The following is a 17,614-nucleotide window of genomic DNA, read 5'->3' on the forward strand; positions in this document are numbered from 1 at the left end:
GGTGTAATTCCGTGGTCTTAAATTAATGCATTTTCCTTGCATAAAGATTTTACAATCATCATCATTTACTGCCAATTTAATTTCCTGTTCAACGTTTTTTGTATACACGTGTTACTTTTTGTCACATCACATTAAGATCTGCTTTCGATGGATGATAAATATTTCTTAATCTATCTAGTGCTTTATGGGTTGTCTGGTTTGCTGCAACTAAACATGACTTATCAAACTATTTATGTTTCCTAGCAGAAGGCTTAGCGGAGTTCTTATTATCACTGTAATAGTGCGCCGCTGACTTGCTAATATCAGTTAATGTATTAACAATAAACCCGTTGGAAAGATCCTACTTATCAACTGGGTAAAACTCTCTCTCCCCCCCCCCCCCCCCCCGTGAAGATCCGGGGTAGTACAGGTCTTCAGCAACCCATGCTTGCCCTAAAAAGCGACTATATTGTCGTAAGAGGCGACTAACGGGATCGATGCTCATGTTGTCAATCACTGGATTGTCTGGTCCATATTGCTGGAATATTGCTGAGTGCGGCGTTTAACAAGATCACATTAGTGTTAAGATGCCAGAAAATAAACCACTACACTTGTACCAAACTGACTGACACGCGTAAAAAAGCCATCTTCATCACCTTCCATTTAAGATTTGAAACCACACAATTCTAACAAGGTAAAACCCAAATATCTCACTTTCTTCTCGTGAGAGTATCTACTTTTACGAAATCATCAATCTTATAGTCATTAACTAAATGTAACTATTCTGAAATAATTTCGTTGATAAAATCGTTTTGATTTCCAACTCAAACGTTCAAGTCTTCTATCAATTTGAAGTTATAGTTGCCTAGGGTGCTCACTTCTCTGCCGCGTGTGTGTCTAGCGTCTCCATATCAGGATCACTAGTAGCATCATGCAGGGTTGTGTTTTCGTGTAACATTTAACAGCAGTTAAAATAAAACGCAAGCCCCCCGGTTTAACCTCTAAAGAGGCACGATTCGCTCAGTTCCGTGCCATCTCCACCTGTAATGGCGTACTTAGATAAGCTCGCAGACAGTGCCACAGTTCCCCCAGAATCATGTACGTGCATCGTGGCTAGACAAGTGAAAGGTCCCTGGACCCTCAGGGAGGTGGAGAGGTGTTATATAGCGGCACCAGGGAGGTGGGGAGGTGTTATATAGCGGCACCAGGGAGGTGGGGAGGTGTTATATAGCGGCACCAGGGAGGTGGGGAGGTGTTATATAGCGGCCCAAGGGAGGTGGGGAGGTGTTATATAGCGGCACCAGGGAGGTGGGGAGGTGTTATATAGCGGCACCAGGGAGGTGGGGAGGTGTTATATAGCGGCACCAGGGAGGTGGGGAGATGTTATATAGCGGCACCAGGGAGGTGGGGAGGTGCTATATAGCGGCACAAGGGAGGTGGGGAGGTGTTATATAGCGGCACCAGGGAGGTGGGGAGGTGTTATATAGCGGCACCAGGGAGGTGGGGAGGTGTTATATAGCGACACCAGGGATAAAGGAGTTATGCTGTATAACGGCCAGAGGGAGGTGGGCAGAGAGTTGTTATGTAATACAGTGTGCGCCAGTCTGGAAGGTTGCCCGATGTGTCGGGGGGTCGTCACCGCCGAAGAGGGATCAATGGATGTCATGAATAAACATTGAATACAATCAAACACAGGTCGGACTCGCTCACAGTCAAAGCCCAACACTTTTCACTGACCCATAACGCTGGGAGCGTCTGGAGAGAGATGTCAGATGAAGCCAACAGTAAAGTGACAAAAAAATGATAAAATTATAATAAATGTCAGGAGGACCTGTTTTCAATCAGCTCATATCTCAATAAGATAGTTTTAAACTGCGACCTACATTTCCTTGAAATTTCATTCACATAACGTACATTGGAATTGATCGGAAGTATTTGGCTGACGTTACTTCCCAGAAGAAACGGTAGCTGGCTGGCTTTGTGACAGAGGATCATTAACATCTCTCTGAAGCGATGGAGACCTCAAACTCCACGCAGGTTATGCTCTTCCCGTCTCGCTGTTGATATCCGACATTTTTTTATACTTAATGACATTGTAAATAATTTGAGGAAACTGTCTTAGCATAAATATTCTATCACTTGTCTTATCGTTATACGTTTTTTCGTTCTTTTGTCGCTCTATCCAAATATAATTCACATCTTTTAAAAGGCATACCGTATAAAGGACTGTCACTTCCATATACATAATTTAACCTTTTTATAATAATGATAACACAATTTGATCAATGTTTAGTCGATCAAAGACCTATTTCAGGAAGCTTTAATACTGTTATGGCTATCGATGTGCGTAAGTTCTCGGTGTGATCGGTCGAGTTGGGGAGTAAAGTGGCGCTTGCTGTGGCTCCAATGGGCTAATCAGTGGTATGTCAGTCTACCATACGTCGTATACGATTTCCGGACGCCCCCCTCCCCCCCCCCCCCCGGCTCACACACCACCCTAAGTTCACCCCTCCCCATTTTCTCCCCTCCCCGCCCCCGCGGTTCCACCGAGCTACGTCCGTAGCTCCGTCGCCGTATGGAGCTTGTCTCGTGTCCCTCCTCGCCGCTGATGTGAACGTGTCATTAACCCAGGGCGGAATAAAACCATCCACGGTAAAGACAGTAGGCATCCGAGCGCTCATCAAACCTCCATCCTGTCATTGATCAGGCTCTCTCGATGAATACAATTAGATAACAATCACGGCCGTCATCAAGCCACTATTGTAGAATTCATATTTCCATATTTACGATATGTAGATTAATGTCACATTGGTATTGGCAGCCAGGGAAAGAACGAGTGATTTTCCTACATGGAGGAACTATTCAACAGTGCCGTATATATTCGCCCTCGGGCCAACTTAATAGCTGTGCAAATGAAAATACGCTGAGACAATCTAGCCTGGAAGAATTACACTCCCATCGATAGCTTGTCTCCCCCGAGCGCCGGACGGAGAGAGAGAGGGGGAAAACGACAATCCCGATCGACTGCCAGCCTGTCTTCTATCTCACCGTGCTGTTCCCGCCCTCACTCCCGCCCGTAACACCCTCTACCTAGGCTCTCGTCTCAGAGACACACGCTCAGTCCCACGGGGCGTCACGCGCACCTGCCAACGTCAGCGGGTGGGAGAGAGTGTGTGTGTGAGAGAGAGAGTGTGAGAGAGAGAGAGACAGTAGTCAGTCGTGCTTGACGATACTTCAGTGACGGAACGTTCGCTGCCACCTGGCGACGCGGCGGTGTGTCGTCTGCTCTGTTTGACTTGTTAGACGTTGGATCTTAGTCAATATTTCTTAGGAGAAGTCTTCAGAACGCCGAGGCGCGTTAGTTCGTGGGCTGATTGGTGTTAATTTTCCAAAAGGTGTGAGGAATGATCTTTACTGGAATATAGCTTGTGGAATTTTTCAAACTAGGTCTAAAACTGTTTCCCAGGCGGCTTCATGCCCCATCTGCCAGGAATGGCGGCTCACTTTATACGGGATATTCCCTTAAAGGTGCTTCATAGGCGCTCGGGTGATGAACATGTTACTCTACTTCAGGCCTGTTACGACAACCCACTGTTTGAGGAGAACGATGGAAAGGGGTGCAGGGGTAACAAGACCCCACCCCCCTCCGCCGCGGACCAGAAGGCTCAGGCTGCACGTGCCAAGGACTATATGCACTGCCGACCTCCTCAGCCTCACGAACAGATCACCTTCAAATCACCCAAATCTAGCCGACGACGTCACATATGGATTATCGCCTTCGTCATCCTCGCTGTCGCCATCGTCGCTGTCGTCGTTGGGCTGCTTGTCCATTTCCTCAGTGAGTACATTTTCGTTTTGTGCACATTACACAATATTGTACATATTACATCACAGATCCTTTACGAAACACGTTTTTCTACCTTAAGGGTTTTCAAAAAAAAATTTAAAACTAAAGGAACCCCCAGCCCCAAACTTTTCTCCAAACGTATAACCAAAGAGAAAAACACAAAGAAAACGCAAAAAACAAACAAAAGGTAGAAAAACACAGTCCCAAACACCTTCTGATACGACATTTTATCACCGTAGAACTTCCGCTTCCGGTATATATACTAGGGCACGCCTAAGGGTTCTAAACCGGAATTAGGTAATTTTATGTCCCTTTCTGTGAGCAACAAAAGAAGAACGTATAAAGTTGACAGTGAAAACAAACGTAGTTTAAGAAGTAGCTTTTTTATTCATCACTGTCATTCGTGCTTGGTGGAAACTGCTCTCTAGTACAATACCCTACCCCTTAAAAGGCTCTCTTAAAGTTATTCCAATGTGCCATGAGCCAAGGAAGACATGCGACCCGGACTTGCGGGTGTGTGTATCATGTTCAAGGCCTTTATAGTAGTCTTTTAGTGTAGGAAACGAAAGTGCCTGTCTGGCTGATTTATATTTCAGAATAGAGAAAAAAAGTCCATGCTGGAGAATCTGTCGATACCTGTCAACTAGTCATTATCTTGTATAATGTAAATCCCGTTTGATATGGACTGGCTATTATGTATAATCTAATTTCCAAGAGAAGTCAAATTGAGATAAAAATCGTTTAGGATTAGCCTTTGGCTTAAAACCCATCTTGGTCAATTTTAGAATTCGACTGTTTTTTAACTAAAGTATTTCTGTTTAAGATAAACAGGTGTAATTATTGTAATTATTAACGGAAGTGTTATTTATATTTACATGATATCATTACTCTGCCATGGTTGGACCACAACTGGAGCCTTTTCAACATGGCTCTTGCTTCAGGGAAAAAACAAAACGCAACAGATATCCTCAACATAAACTCACTATATATGGTCAGAGTCCGTTCTATGCTCACAGTCCGCTCTATGCTCAAAGTCCGTTCTGTACCAACACTCCGTTCTATGCTAACAGTCCGCTCTATGCTCACAGCCCGTTCTGTACCAACTCTCCGTTCTATGCTAACAGTCCGCTCTATGCTCACAGCCCGTTCTGTACCAACTCTCCGTTCTATGCTCACAGTCCGCTCTATGCTCACAGCCCGTTCTGTACCAACTCTCCGTTCTATGCTAACAGTCCGCTCTATGCTCACAGTCCGTTCTATGCTCACAGCCCGTTCTGTACCAACTCTCCGTTCTATGCTAACAGTCCGCTCTATGCTAACAGTCCGCTCTATGCTCACAGCCCGTTCTGTACCAACTCTCCGTTCTATGCTAACAGTCCGCTCTATGCTCACAGTCCGTTCTATGATCATAGTCCGTTCTGTACCAACTCTCCGTTCTATGCTAACAGTCCGCTCTATGCTCACGGCCCGTTCTGTACCAACTCTCCGTTCTATGCTAACAGTCTGTTCTATGCTCACAGTCCGTTCTATGCTCATAGTCCGTTCTGTACTAACTCTCCGTTCTATGCTAACAGTCCGCTCTATGCTCACAGCCCGTTCTGTGCTCACAGTCCGTTCTATGCTAACAGTCCGCTCTATGCTCACAGCCCGTTCTGTGCTCACAGTCCGTACTATGCTGTCCGTTCGCCAAGCTGTGGCAGCTCCCCTGAACATGCGGCATGTACTCCTGGATGGATAATCTCTTATACCACGGAAGAAGAAGTCAATGGGTTTAAGGGGATTTTGGCCATCGCGTTAATTCTGCCATAGCCGCGGGGATGATATATCTGTCTGCTGAATGGACGGACCTCACGCCATCATCCTCCACACATAACGTCTCCAACATCGCTTATCCAGTCTGATAGCTTCTGAAGTACAGCATCCCAACACGCACTACGACCCTGATACCGAAAGATGAAAAACGCAACATTTAAAAAAATACATTTATCTCGCGCCTTCAAAAAGTCAGTGCCTATATCATACAGTGATGTAACGTCGCCCGGATTTGCACCCAGGAGAACGGCCTATGGTGCGTTTTTTAACACATGCTCACATATTCAACTCGAAAATACCCAAGTCAATACTCGCATGTTGTGCTGCTGTGTTTAATTGTGTTTGTTAGTCTAATGGTTTCTGTTGGATGACGTGAGTGCCGTGCAGCGACGTGATTCTACGTCGTAAACCTCGTCAGAGATCTCACATCATATTGATTCACACAGTAGGCACTTCACGCGCTTTCTGTTATTTGTTTTAAATCAAACCTGATGTATGTTAAGGGATACGGCAATTAGTCAACACAATACCGGACGTTATCAGAGAGTTCGTAATTACAATAGGCGCTGACGTAGGCATGCCCAACGTGTTGTCTGTTTCTGGTCTGTTCTGCCATCGTCTATTGCACGTACACGGGATCCGGGGCATAGGTTGAAAGTGGATGCATTCTATTTGCATGCTTAAGTAGTAGGAGCAGTCACGTTTCGTAATACATACGGGGATTAAGTCATGGATGTTCGCAACGGATGCTAGTAAGTAAATGAGGATTTACCTTGCAGTTATATCACGGCGACCGGAAGTCTAATCTGTCTGGAGCCGCTTAAACCAGTGGTCGATAATGTCAGCATCGATTTCACGCCGTGTCAGGAAACGAAACTACGAAACTCTGTAGATTCACTGATATGAGTTGAGAATTCGAGCGAACGATTAAATCACATGGCTACCCCCAAATCAACCTGATTTGTTAGATTTAAAACAGTTCCTGTGTGCATTTCGAGAACACGTATCTACATTACTCTGTTGAAACCAGTCAGGGATGCGCCAGTCGTCAAATACACAGAGCATTGTACATTTCTTCAGAGCAATGTGACCATACATTCAGTATTTGTTACAAAGGTCTCAACTCTGAGAATAGCGTTCACGAACATCGATAGCTATCCCTACCCTGAAAGAATCCGATATCGTGCCATTTGATTTTACTAAAAACACTTCATACAGTGGTTTCAGATATACTTCAAAATGTGTTGGAATACTTCATTCGGTCTCTTTTATACCACAGTTGAATTGACAATATTAGACTCCTATTATCATGACAACTATTTTAAATGTTTATTGATATTCTTCATTTCTGTGACGGGGGCACGGGTGGCTCAGTCGTCTAAGGCGCCGCGATTCGCTGTGCAGAGTTGCGTCCCTTGGGCACGCCACACCTATGAGTGTGGGTTCAAATCCCGGTTCACCCCGATTACGTTTCTAGGTTTGTTAACACCATACCCGTGCTCGTGGGTTTCACCGAAGTGGTAAACGTCTGAGACCTGCATCACTTCGGGCTTTCCTCCCACATTAAGCTGACACGCCGTGATATAACTGGAATACTGTTAAAAGCGGCGATAAACTCACTCACTCATTTGATTGACAATTGTTATAGTGTGGTGATATGGTTAGTAATACACTTAGTCAACCGATCCCCTTATACTCCTTTGTTTCTAGATCCGCGTATTGACGCTTAGTGACATCATTAAACTCAGCGCTTGTATTATTGTCACTATCATGTATATATAAAATGGTCGGACAAAATTGATATTGTCAATAGCTGTGATTTAAGGTCAAGAATGAGGGAACTGGCGACTAAGTTCAAATAATTTCCTTTTCACGAGGAATTAGTGAGTGAATATTGCTTGTCTAGCTTTGAATCCAGTCGCGCCTGCATACTCTGACGTTGTCATGCGGTACACTTGTGTGAACACAGTATTACAGTCGCCTCCTCAGCTACCACTTTCACCATTGGTGCCATGCCGCTGACGGCAATGTGACATTTGTACAAGGCTCTAAATGTGTCCCGAAGTTGATCTTCAAAGACCCGTTTCATCAGTGTTGTGTTCATTTCACTTCCATATTCATTACAACGGAGCCACGTAGATTGTGTGGCGTACCTACGACCCTTGTAACACCAGCAATCGCCGATCATGAAGACAGAGGAACGCCATGTGCCTTTGTTGCAGGTTTTCAACAAAAAGTCCTTCCTGGATAGCCTGGTTGTCCTGAAGGCAATGCGGGTTAAAACATAATGTTTGGTTCCTCCTCGACACAAGGGTCGTTTGTCTTAAATCTTTGACTGAATAAATATTCTCACGCCAACATTCGTAACTGACGCGACCCTAGACATGTTTTCTCTTCTTCTGCGACATAGCAGGATAGGCGCAGTTTTGTCCGAGATCGATTATAAAAGATAAAAGATCCATATTCTAAATAGTGTTCAGAATAGCCTTACCACAAATACCACCGGGCTGGAAACATCTGCATTCAAGAGTAACATCTAATAATATCAAACTATGTGTTGGCGGGGGGATCCCGATGGACTTTCGGATCGGATCGGATCATGTCATGGTCCCTATGTGATTTCATACGAATGAAATGGTTGTAAGTTTTACCGTTAAACAACGCCACTTACTGAACAACCAAAGCTACATAACGCGGGGTGTCATTGGCTTATAATGAGGTCGACATTTCAATGACTTGTCAAAGGGGAAACTTATTTCCAAATGAAGTTCAAGATCGTTAGTCGACGCGGCGATGGATGTCGTGATGATTCTTCTATATGATGTTACGTTTATGTTGATGCTCCCAACGTTTATGGCAGCCTCTGTGGTCTAGTGGTAGAGCGTCCGCCCGGAGAGCGGAAGGTCCGGGGTTCGATCCCCGGCCGCGTCATACCAAAAGACGTTAAAAGATGGTACTTCATGTTACCCTGTCTGGCACACGGCATTTAGAGGCTAAAACAAGGACTGGTCGACTCGGAGTCGGTTTACTGTGTCTGAGTGGGGTATTCATGTTAAACTGCGGCATGGTATCTCATAGGGCTAGCACTATAAATCGGCATCAGTCTGGACGTGTACAAGCAGCCACACAAACACACACGTGCATGCTCGTCGCTATATAAGTGCAATAACCTTGGACGCGACCTTAAACCCCATTTCACCTCACCTCACCCAAAGTTTATAATGCCACGTACAAAATGAAGAGCTCGTATGCTCTCTCTGATCTCAACGTAGCTGTCCGCGAGTCCTGTGTTAGATTAAAAGGCACTGCAAAAATTCTTCAAAAAAAAAGACTTGACAATTTCATTTTTAGCATGGCAATAATTGAGCGAGTTTTGAGCGGTGTAGGTGTATATCGGGTGTTTAGTGAGAATTATACTGTAACATATCAAGTAGATATCTGTCTGGGAGCAAGGTAGACGTTGTGTACAGTTGTACAGATGACCAAATTCGAATGAGCAGCTGATGGCAAAAAAAAATCCTCAAACATATTCACGATCCCTAACTATTTTCAGTACATTATACTTTTGCTTGCTCCACATTGACATCGAAGATCCGGGTTAGAATAGGTCTTCAGCAACCCATGCTTGTTGTAAAAGGCGACTATGCTTGTCGTAAGAGGCGACTAACTGGGTCGGGTGGTCAGGCTCGCTGACTTGGTTGATGCATGTCATCGATCCCAACTGTGTGGATCGATGCTCATGATATCAATCACTGGATTGTCTGGTCCAGACTGGATTATTTACAGACCGCCGTCATATAGCTGGAATATTGCTGAGTGCGGCGTTAAACAACAAACCAACCAACCAACATAGAAGACTAAATGCTTAGTTTTTAAAGCGATTCAATTGTTAGTTTTATGATTAATGATTCATCTTGTCTTATCCGCCTTTTGAATAAATACGCTCACTCAAAATATATCAACCTATTATCAGTATAAAATGTGTTCACTCAAAAGTACGAGTATTTTAATTGACGATCTACATTCACTTCACTTGATCAGTGATAGTAACTGATAACAGGCTGACAGAAAGCCCTTTCCCGACAACAGACATGGCCGGCCAAACATCCATGTGCTACAGTAAATCCGAATTATTTCGGATTACCTGACCGGCTATATGGGATTGATCCGTAAAAGCCGGTGTGCACACTTTGAGTTAATCCGCTTCTCCACGCCGATTTACTTGGTATGCAAATCGGATTTTACGTTTATACCTCCATGATAAATGCCAATAATATGGAAGTCAATTCCTAAATATACCGGTGTGTGGGTATTGCTGCTTCTGATAGAATACTAAATGACGTCCCATGTAATACCAGTTTTATGAAACTAGTGAATAGTATCTGACGGGCGAAAGCGAGTCAGATACCAGGACTATTCACGAATTTCATAAATTGGTATTGCACAAGAGCCAGTTTAGTATTTTATTCATTATTTGCCGTTTATGATTTTTTTTAATTGTCACTGTCGTGTGTGAATAGGCTGACATCTGCACGATCCACATCTTACTCCAATTGTGTCAAACAGAATAGCACTTCAAACAGGTCAAAAGTTGATACTTATTTATTTAATACCATGCAAGGGCCCTCCTGATTCAGAGTGCGCAGAGATAATGATAATGTGTCAGTTGTCTCGTGAAGACCCTGGTTAGAACTGGTCTTCTACAACCGACGATTTCTTACGAGGCGACTAACCTCGGTCGGGTGGTCAGGCCCCGTTCAACAAAGCGATCGCTGCACTAAGACGATCGTAAATTCCCTACTTTGACATAGAGGTTCGACAATCGTAGCGCTAAGATGGCTTTGTGGTAATGGGCATAGCCTCACTGACTTGATCCATGTCATCGTGTCCCAGTTGCGTGAGGAGATTGTCATGTGTCAACGACTGGATTGTCTGGTCCAGACACGCTTATTTACAGCCCGCCGTCACTTACCTGGAATATTGCTGAGTGCGGCGTTAAACTACAAACAAACAAAACATATGTCAATGGCTAGATGTGCGGGACTTAATGAGCTGAGCCGTCCCGTTGTACACCATTGACCTTCAGTTCGTTGTGTACAAATCCATCAATATCATATTTTCTGCTTACTTTTTCTCTTTTCTTCTGCGAAACATGTCAACAATGGGGATTTATTTGTGACTGTTAAAAATAGAAAAAAATTCTTCATCCCCTCTCGAATCCATATCGCATTTATTCGAGTACGTTTGATTGATGATGAATACCAAGAAAAACATGGTCAGACAGTTATTGTTGGTATGTAATTCATCACGGAGTAGGCTGTGCGTCCCTGTCTATTCCAGTCCGCTAGTCATTTCATTTCCCACCGATGTCTATACGGTACTCTAAGATGATCACACACGTACAGGTGCTTTTGAAAAAACAACATTGACAGGTTATTTTCAACATTGCCGGGTAGCTGACATTAGTAAACGAGTAGTTCTGATGGTCCAGAAATCATTTCGAAAGTCAACTCGAAAGTTGACAAGTGAGCAAGTTTTCCGTTTACTTCGATGTCAGGTGTATTATAGCGAGGATTTTCAACATCTTTGATTTATATTTCATCGAATCTGTGATTTCTGATATCACAAGATGAACTGTGCAATATATTGACGGAGTGAGCAAGTTACAAAGTCTGTTGCTTATATTTAATGTCTGCCAGTTACGTAGTATCAGTGAGTGTCCAGGTTTCTGTCACAGTCGCTGATTACGTCATGAACAATGTGATGTCACGTGATTCAAGTGATGCCCCATGGTGTAGCTATCCTTCAGTCGTATCGGGGGAGATGTATATTGCTAGTGGTTAAAGCGTTCGATCTGTGTTCGATCTCCCACAATAATACACCCCGTGGTGCGAAATTCTGGTGAGATATAGAGGGAGTATTGCTTAAAGCCATTTAAAATCGTACTCACTCGTTTATCCACATCTGCGTCGAGAGTTGTATCATTATTCCAGATGGTACGTATGTCAAAATGATACAAGTCGCAGGACAGGACGCCATGTTGATTTCATTACTGACCATTTGCTTACAGAAAATTTGTTTGCTTTTATTGTTCTCCAAAATAAAACACTTTTACGCTGTTGTGGTTAAGTAGTTCCTTTATTTTCACAACACATCCTCCTCCTCTTGCGCTTATATGTGTAATAAAACTTTCATCAGCATGATGCTGTATGTGGTCACTTTACTCGGAGTTCATACGGTGGCCAGCTTACTCGGAGTCCTTACGGTAGCCAGCTTCCTCGGAGTCCATACGGTTGCCAGCTTACTCGGAGTTCATACGGTGGCCAGCTTACTCGGAGTTCATACGGTGGCCAGCTTACTCGGAGTTCATACGGTGGCCAGCTTACTGGGAGTCCATACGGTGGCGAGCTTACTGGGAGTCCATACGGTGGCCAGCTTACTGGGAGTCCATACGGTGGCCAGCTTACTCGGAGTCCTTACGGTGGCCAGCTTACTCGGAGTCCATACGGTGGCCAGCTTATTCGGAGTCCTTACGGTGGCCAGCTTACTCGGAGTCCATACGGTGGACAGTGTACTCGGAGTCCATACCATGACCAGCTTACTGGGAGTCCATACGGTGGCGAGCTTACTCGGAGTTCATACGGTGGCCAGCTTACTCGGAGTCCTTACGGTGGCCAGCTTACTCGGAGTTCATACGGTGGCCAGCTTACTCGGAGTTCATACGGTGGCCAGCTTACTCGGAGTTCATACGGTGGCCAGCTTACTCGGAGTCCTTACGGTGGCAAGCTTACTCGGAGTCCAGCAAGTGGCCAGCTTACTCGGACTCCCTCCGCTGGACAACTTACTCGGGCTCCCTATGGTTCGACAGCTTACTCGCGCAGCCTACGGTGGACAACTTACTCGGGCTCCCTCCGCTGGACAACTTACTCGGGCTCCCTATGGTGGACAGCTTACTCGGGCTCCCTACGGTTGACAGCTTACTCGGGCTCCCTATTGTGGACAACTTACTCGGGCTCCCTCCGCTGGACAACTTACTCGGGCTCCCTCCGCTGGACAACTTTCTCGGGCTCCCTATGGTGGACAGCTTACTCGGGCTCCCTACGGTGGACAACTTACTCGGGCTCCCTACGGTCGACAGCTTACTCGGGCTCCCTACGGTGGACAGCTTACTCGGGCTCCCTATGGTGGACAGCTTACTCGGGCTCCCTACGGTGGACAACTTACTCGGGCTCCCTATGGTGGACAGCTTACTCGGGCTCCCTATGGTGGACAGATTACTCGGGCTCCCTACGGTGGACAGCTTACTCGGGCTCCCTATGGTGGACAGCTTACTCGGGCTCCCTACGGTGGACAGCATACTTGGGCTCCCTATGGTGGACAGCTTACTCGGGCTCCCTACGGTGGACAGCTTACTCGGGCTCCCTACGGTTGACAGCTTACTCGGGCTCCCTATGGTGGACAGCTTCCTTGGGCTCCCTACGGTGGACAGATTACGTGACCGGTTGTCAACATCCCCAGTGTAGCCATGGAAATAATAAGACTCAGGATCCCAAGACAAGCTGACCCGAGAGAACAGCTGACATGAAACTTCCAGGCATCAGGCAAATGCTTGTTTATCATTGGGATCGTTTCTCTCCGATAATGAATGAACAGATTCAATTGAATTGATCAATGAGCGGCCCCGTTTGTCTCAGTTACTCCTTCTCAGTGTGTATTTTTATTCTTCGGTTCGACCGCCACATCAAACCTGAGCTTCAAGAATCAGATAAGGTCACGCTAAGCTGACTTGTCAATTAAGGACAAATCAGAAACTGTTGATCCTAACCTGACCTGCACATTTAACAACGCTGGCTGCGAGTATATTTTGAGCCTCCTTTCAACTCCGCAAGAGCCTCATATGCTGACGTAAACCACTCATATCGGAACAAAATTTATCTGACATACCACACAGAGACAGGAATGTTCAGGATCCTTTCATTTTGATATAAACGATGAAACTCAGGTTTTGTCCAAGTCTTTTTCTGACACTCGTGAGAAATCAGGGTTTTTACTGATGAAGTGTATTCATGTGCACTGGGAAACATATAATGAAAGAACTCTGTAATGACATATCAGAGGCTGTGTACATACCTGGTATATTGGATGCCTTTTCATTTTCGAAAAACGTGTTTATTCAAATTCCATGAATTTCTTTTCTGACACCCGTTACCGCTGAGAGGGTATGTTGGCTGAGTGTTTCAATTGTGGGTTTTATTAACTTGTTTATGGCCTGAGTATATTTGACATATCCACCCATATTTATATGACAAGCCGTGATAAAGGGGCAGTGCTGTTCCTGTCCAGCTCTCTCACAGACCGGTGAAGATCCGGGGAAGAATAGGTAGGTCTTCAGCTATCCATGCTTGCCGTAAAAGGCGACTATGCTTGTCGTAAGAGGCGACCAACGGGATCGGGTGGTCAACCTCGCTGACTTGGTTGATGCATGTCATCGTATCCCAATTGCGTAGATCGATGATCATGATATTAATTACTGGATTGTCTGGTCCAGACTCGATTTTTACAGACCGCCGTAATGTAGCTGTAATATTGCTGAGTGCGGCGTTAAACAACAAACAGACAAACACAACTGCGACCCCTTCCAGGATCACAGTGTTGGAAGACGTAAGGTAGGTCTTTGACCGCAGTCGCTTCACCTGGCTGAGTGAGTGTATCACCGTACCCGTCCAATACAGCTCCATGCCTATTCCTACTTACAACACATTTCTGTTCGTGGATCTTAGAGGTCACAAATCTGTCCTAAACCTCTATTAACCCGCTCATTCTTAGCATGCCTTCAATTGCCCTGAGATGGCACCATATAGAAATAACATCCACGGCAACCCTGACCTAGTTTGTTTCCGAGATTAGTCAGCATATCCTGCCCTGCCGGAAGAACATGCCGTGACTAAAAATCATAGTCACATATCATCTCGATAATCAATAATTCAATATATTCCTTGAGTTTGGTTTAATGCGCTGTTCGTGTACACCAACCATGACAAGTGGCCAGTACTCCAGTCACAGATCCATCCAGCACCCCACTCCGGATGAATGATTCAAATTATCTATCTACGTTTCGTTGTATTTAAACAAGGCCTGTATTGGAGCGGGTTTGATATTCATTAAGCATAATTTTCGGTTTATTCAGAAAGTATGCATTTTCAGTTACTATTTCTGACACCAAAGTAGATGTCTCCTGACAGCTGTCACCAGCACGGATGTAACCTGTATACTCTGGAGTGCTGCCGCCGTTGCAGGGTTGTGTAGAAATAGGCTTACCCACAGGCGCAAGAAACTGTGGCCTGGATACACACAGAAGTTGTATACTAATGCTGGTGATTGTGCTATGCTTCCCTCCAACCTACATCTTCCCTTCCCCTTAAACTACAAACTGCATATATATATATATATATATATATATATATATATATATATATATATATATATATATATATATATATATATATATATATATATATATATATATATTCTTCAAAAAAGAAACGGACAGGTAGATTTTTAGTAAAGTTATTGTACCTCATAAAGTCAATATATTTAATTTAATATTATAGATACAAATATGAAATTTTGGAGCTCGACAGTCACATGTTGTCGTTGTACAAAGGCATTGAATACTGTTCATTGTCATGTCACATAAGGCCACAAAGTTGCGCTGGACTCAGTATCTCGTGGGCCCGCCCCGGGCAGCAATCGCGGTTCTGCATCTCTTCGGCACTGACTGGATAAGTGTACGAATTCTGTCCTGCGGAATTCTGCACCATACTGCTTATAACGCGTTGGCAAGTTGTGGGGGTGTCTGTGGCATGTTCTGACGTTGACGTACACGTCGATCGAGATCATCCCAGAGGTGTTTAATTGGCTTGAGATCCGGAGATCTCGACGGCCAGGGCAAGACGTTGATGTTGGCAGTATGGAGGTAGTCTACCGTGACACGAGCTGTCTGCGGTGGATCGTTGTCCTGTTGAAACAGCTCCCTCTGGCGGTCAATGATTGGAAGAAGGTGAAGTTGAAGAATTTGATTCACGTAGCGATTTGCTGTCAAATTTCCCTGAACCACAACCAAGTCAGATCTCATGGTGTAGTATTTAAGAGAAAATCATCTTCATCAGTTCATAACCAGCCCTTTCCGCTCATTCCAGCCATCCTCCTGTACTTGAACGTACCAGGTGTAAAACACTTGCATGTTTAAGAATGAAAAAGGCTAGTTTTAAACCCTTTGAAAATGTCTGAGGATTTTCGTACCATTATTACAAAGTTTGCTGTTACGTAACATCCTACCTTCTCCTTCGTAAAAAAACTGATTATTAGGTTTGACGTATCACATGTATGATAAGAGGTTCCCAGGACTCTAGTTCCTTCCTGGTGGCTTGTCATCCAGATCATAGTTCCAGTTACATTTAAAAAAGATAACAGTATACGTTCAAAGAATTTTGACTTTCATAATTAAAGGCATGCCATTAGATATTACCATTAAACTTTAAGGCAAATGTTGAATTTTGACTTATAATTATAAAGCTGCCTTTAACTATTTCCAAAGTGCGTATGCTTGTTTGACCCAGAAAGTGAATTGACTTGGCAACAAATCACTAAATTCATTGAAGATATTACAACGTCAAATGGACGACAGCCTCAATTAGAGAAGAGCTTTTGCAGCGCTTCGGCAAATATAGTAATGAGAAGAAAATCTTTAATAATAAATAAAAGCGACAAAAACTATCCCCACAACCACAAGAAATCTCTGCTAAAAGCAGAGTCTATTGTACAACTCCGACTACATCATGGGCATCACAAAGTCTCAGTTATCAGGGCATAAGGTCAATGTCAATCAAATAAGAAATACCAGATTAGTACAATCTTCAAAAAATGAAACGCATAGAAGATAATGAGACTGTTGATTTTGTTTTTTCATGAAACATCCAATACAAATGCAATATTTTTGATTGAACGATGTTAGTCACATGTTCGTTAACTGGTGTAGTGCACAAACGCAACCGTTATAAACCTTTGTAGCTTCATACAACTATTTTTAGAAATTTTAACGAAAATGCCATGGAAAGAAAATTAAAAGCAGAATGCACGCGCAAGTTGTGACAATCATGTGCAGTGACAATGACTGAAAAAGGTCAAACGTCAGTCAACATTTTGTCATACGTTTGTCGATTAATTGGAAGTGGGAAAATTCCGCGACTGAATGCTGCCAATCGCAACATCACAATAGGAGTTCCAGTCTGCATATGCTCGTCATTTTAACGTACACCAGAACATCATTACCTGGTTCTCGTTTATGGGATCGGTATTCCCACCTCAATTCAACCCAAGCTCGTTCGAGGAGAGGTAGACCAAGAGTCACCACCCCTGCACAAGGTCGCTACTTCCGGAACTTTCACCAACGTCATCGACATGCTACTGCCACTGCGACTGCATGTGCCTGGTTTGGGGAGGGTATCGGAACAAACAATTAGGAATCGTCTGCGTTATGTCGTAATTTGACCCAGAAATCCGGTATTTATCCCTTTTGCATCGAGAACAACGTATATCACGGAGCAACAGCGTGAAGGCATGGAGTCTCCGAAACTGGAGGCGAGTCTGGCTCAGTGATGAATCACGATTTCTTCTCCAACACCGAGATGGAAGACATCGTGTCTACCGACGTTGAAATAAACGTTTTGCGTTCGACAGTGCGTCTCTCTCCCGAGAGATTGTCATGACAGCGCTAAACCACACACAGCTCGTGTGTGTCACTGACTTCCTTTCTACTTCAATCGTCAATGTCTTGCCATGACCTTCCAGATCTCAAGATCTGAACCCGATAGAGCATATGTCGGATGGACTCGATAGACGTGTACGTCAACGCCAACATACGCCACACACAACTGGCCAACGCGATGCAGGAAGAATTGGGGGTGATTTTACAGG

The 17,614-nt window shown here is 44.4% G+C and overlaps 1 protein-coding gene across 3 annotated transcripts in view; it reads left to right on the forward strand.

Annotated features, from left to right (window-relative positions):
- Positions 1-17,614, forward strand: part of LOC124137253 (atrial natriuretic peptide-converting enzyme-like) — a 205,531-nt gene that overhangs the window by 110,883 nt on the left and 77,034 nt on the right. For all 3 annotated transcript variants that reach the window (XM_048392392.1, XM_048392391.1, XM_048392390.1), the window contains exon 2: positions 3,553-3,817. In XM_048392392.1, the coding sequence (XP_048248349.1) occupies positions 3,553-3,817 (265 nt within the window). The remainder of the gene's footprint in view (positions 1-3,552; positions 3,818-17,614) is intronic.

Source organism: Haliotis rufescens, unplaced genomic scaffold, assembly GCF_023055435.1.
Source record: "Haliotis rufescens isolate VD_foot unplaced genomic scaffold, xgHalRufe1.0.p SCAF_11, whole genome shotgun sequence".
In the NCBI taxonomy this organism is placed as follows: Eukaryota; Metazoa; Mollusca; class Gastropoda; order Lepetellida; family Haliotidae; genus Haliotis; species Haliotis rufescens.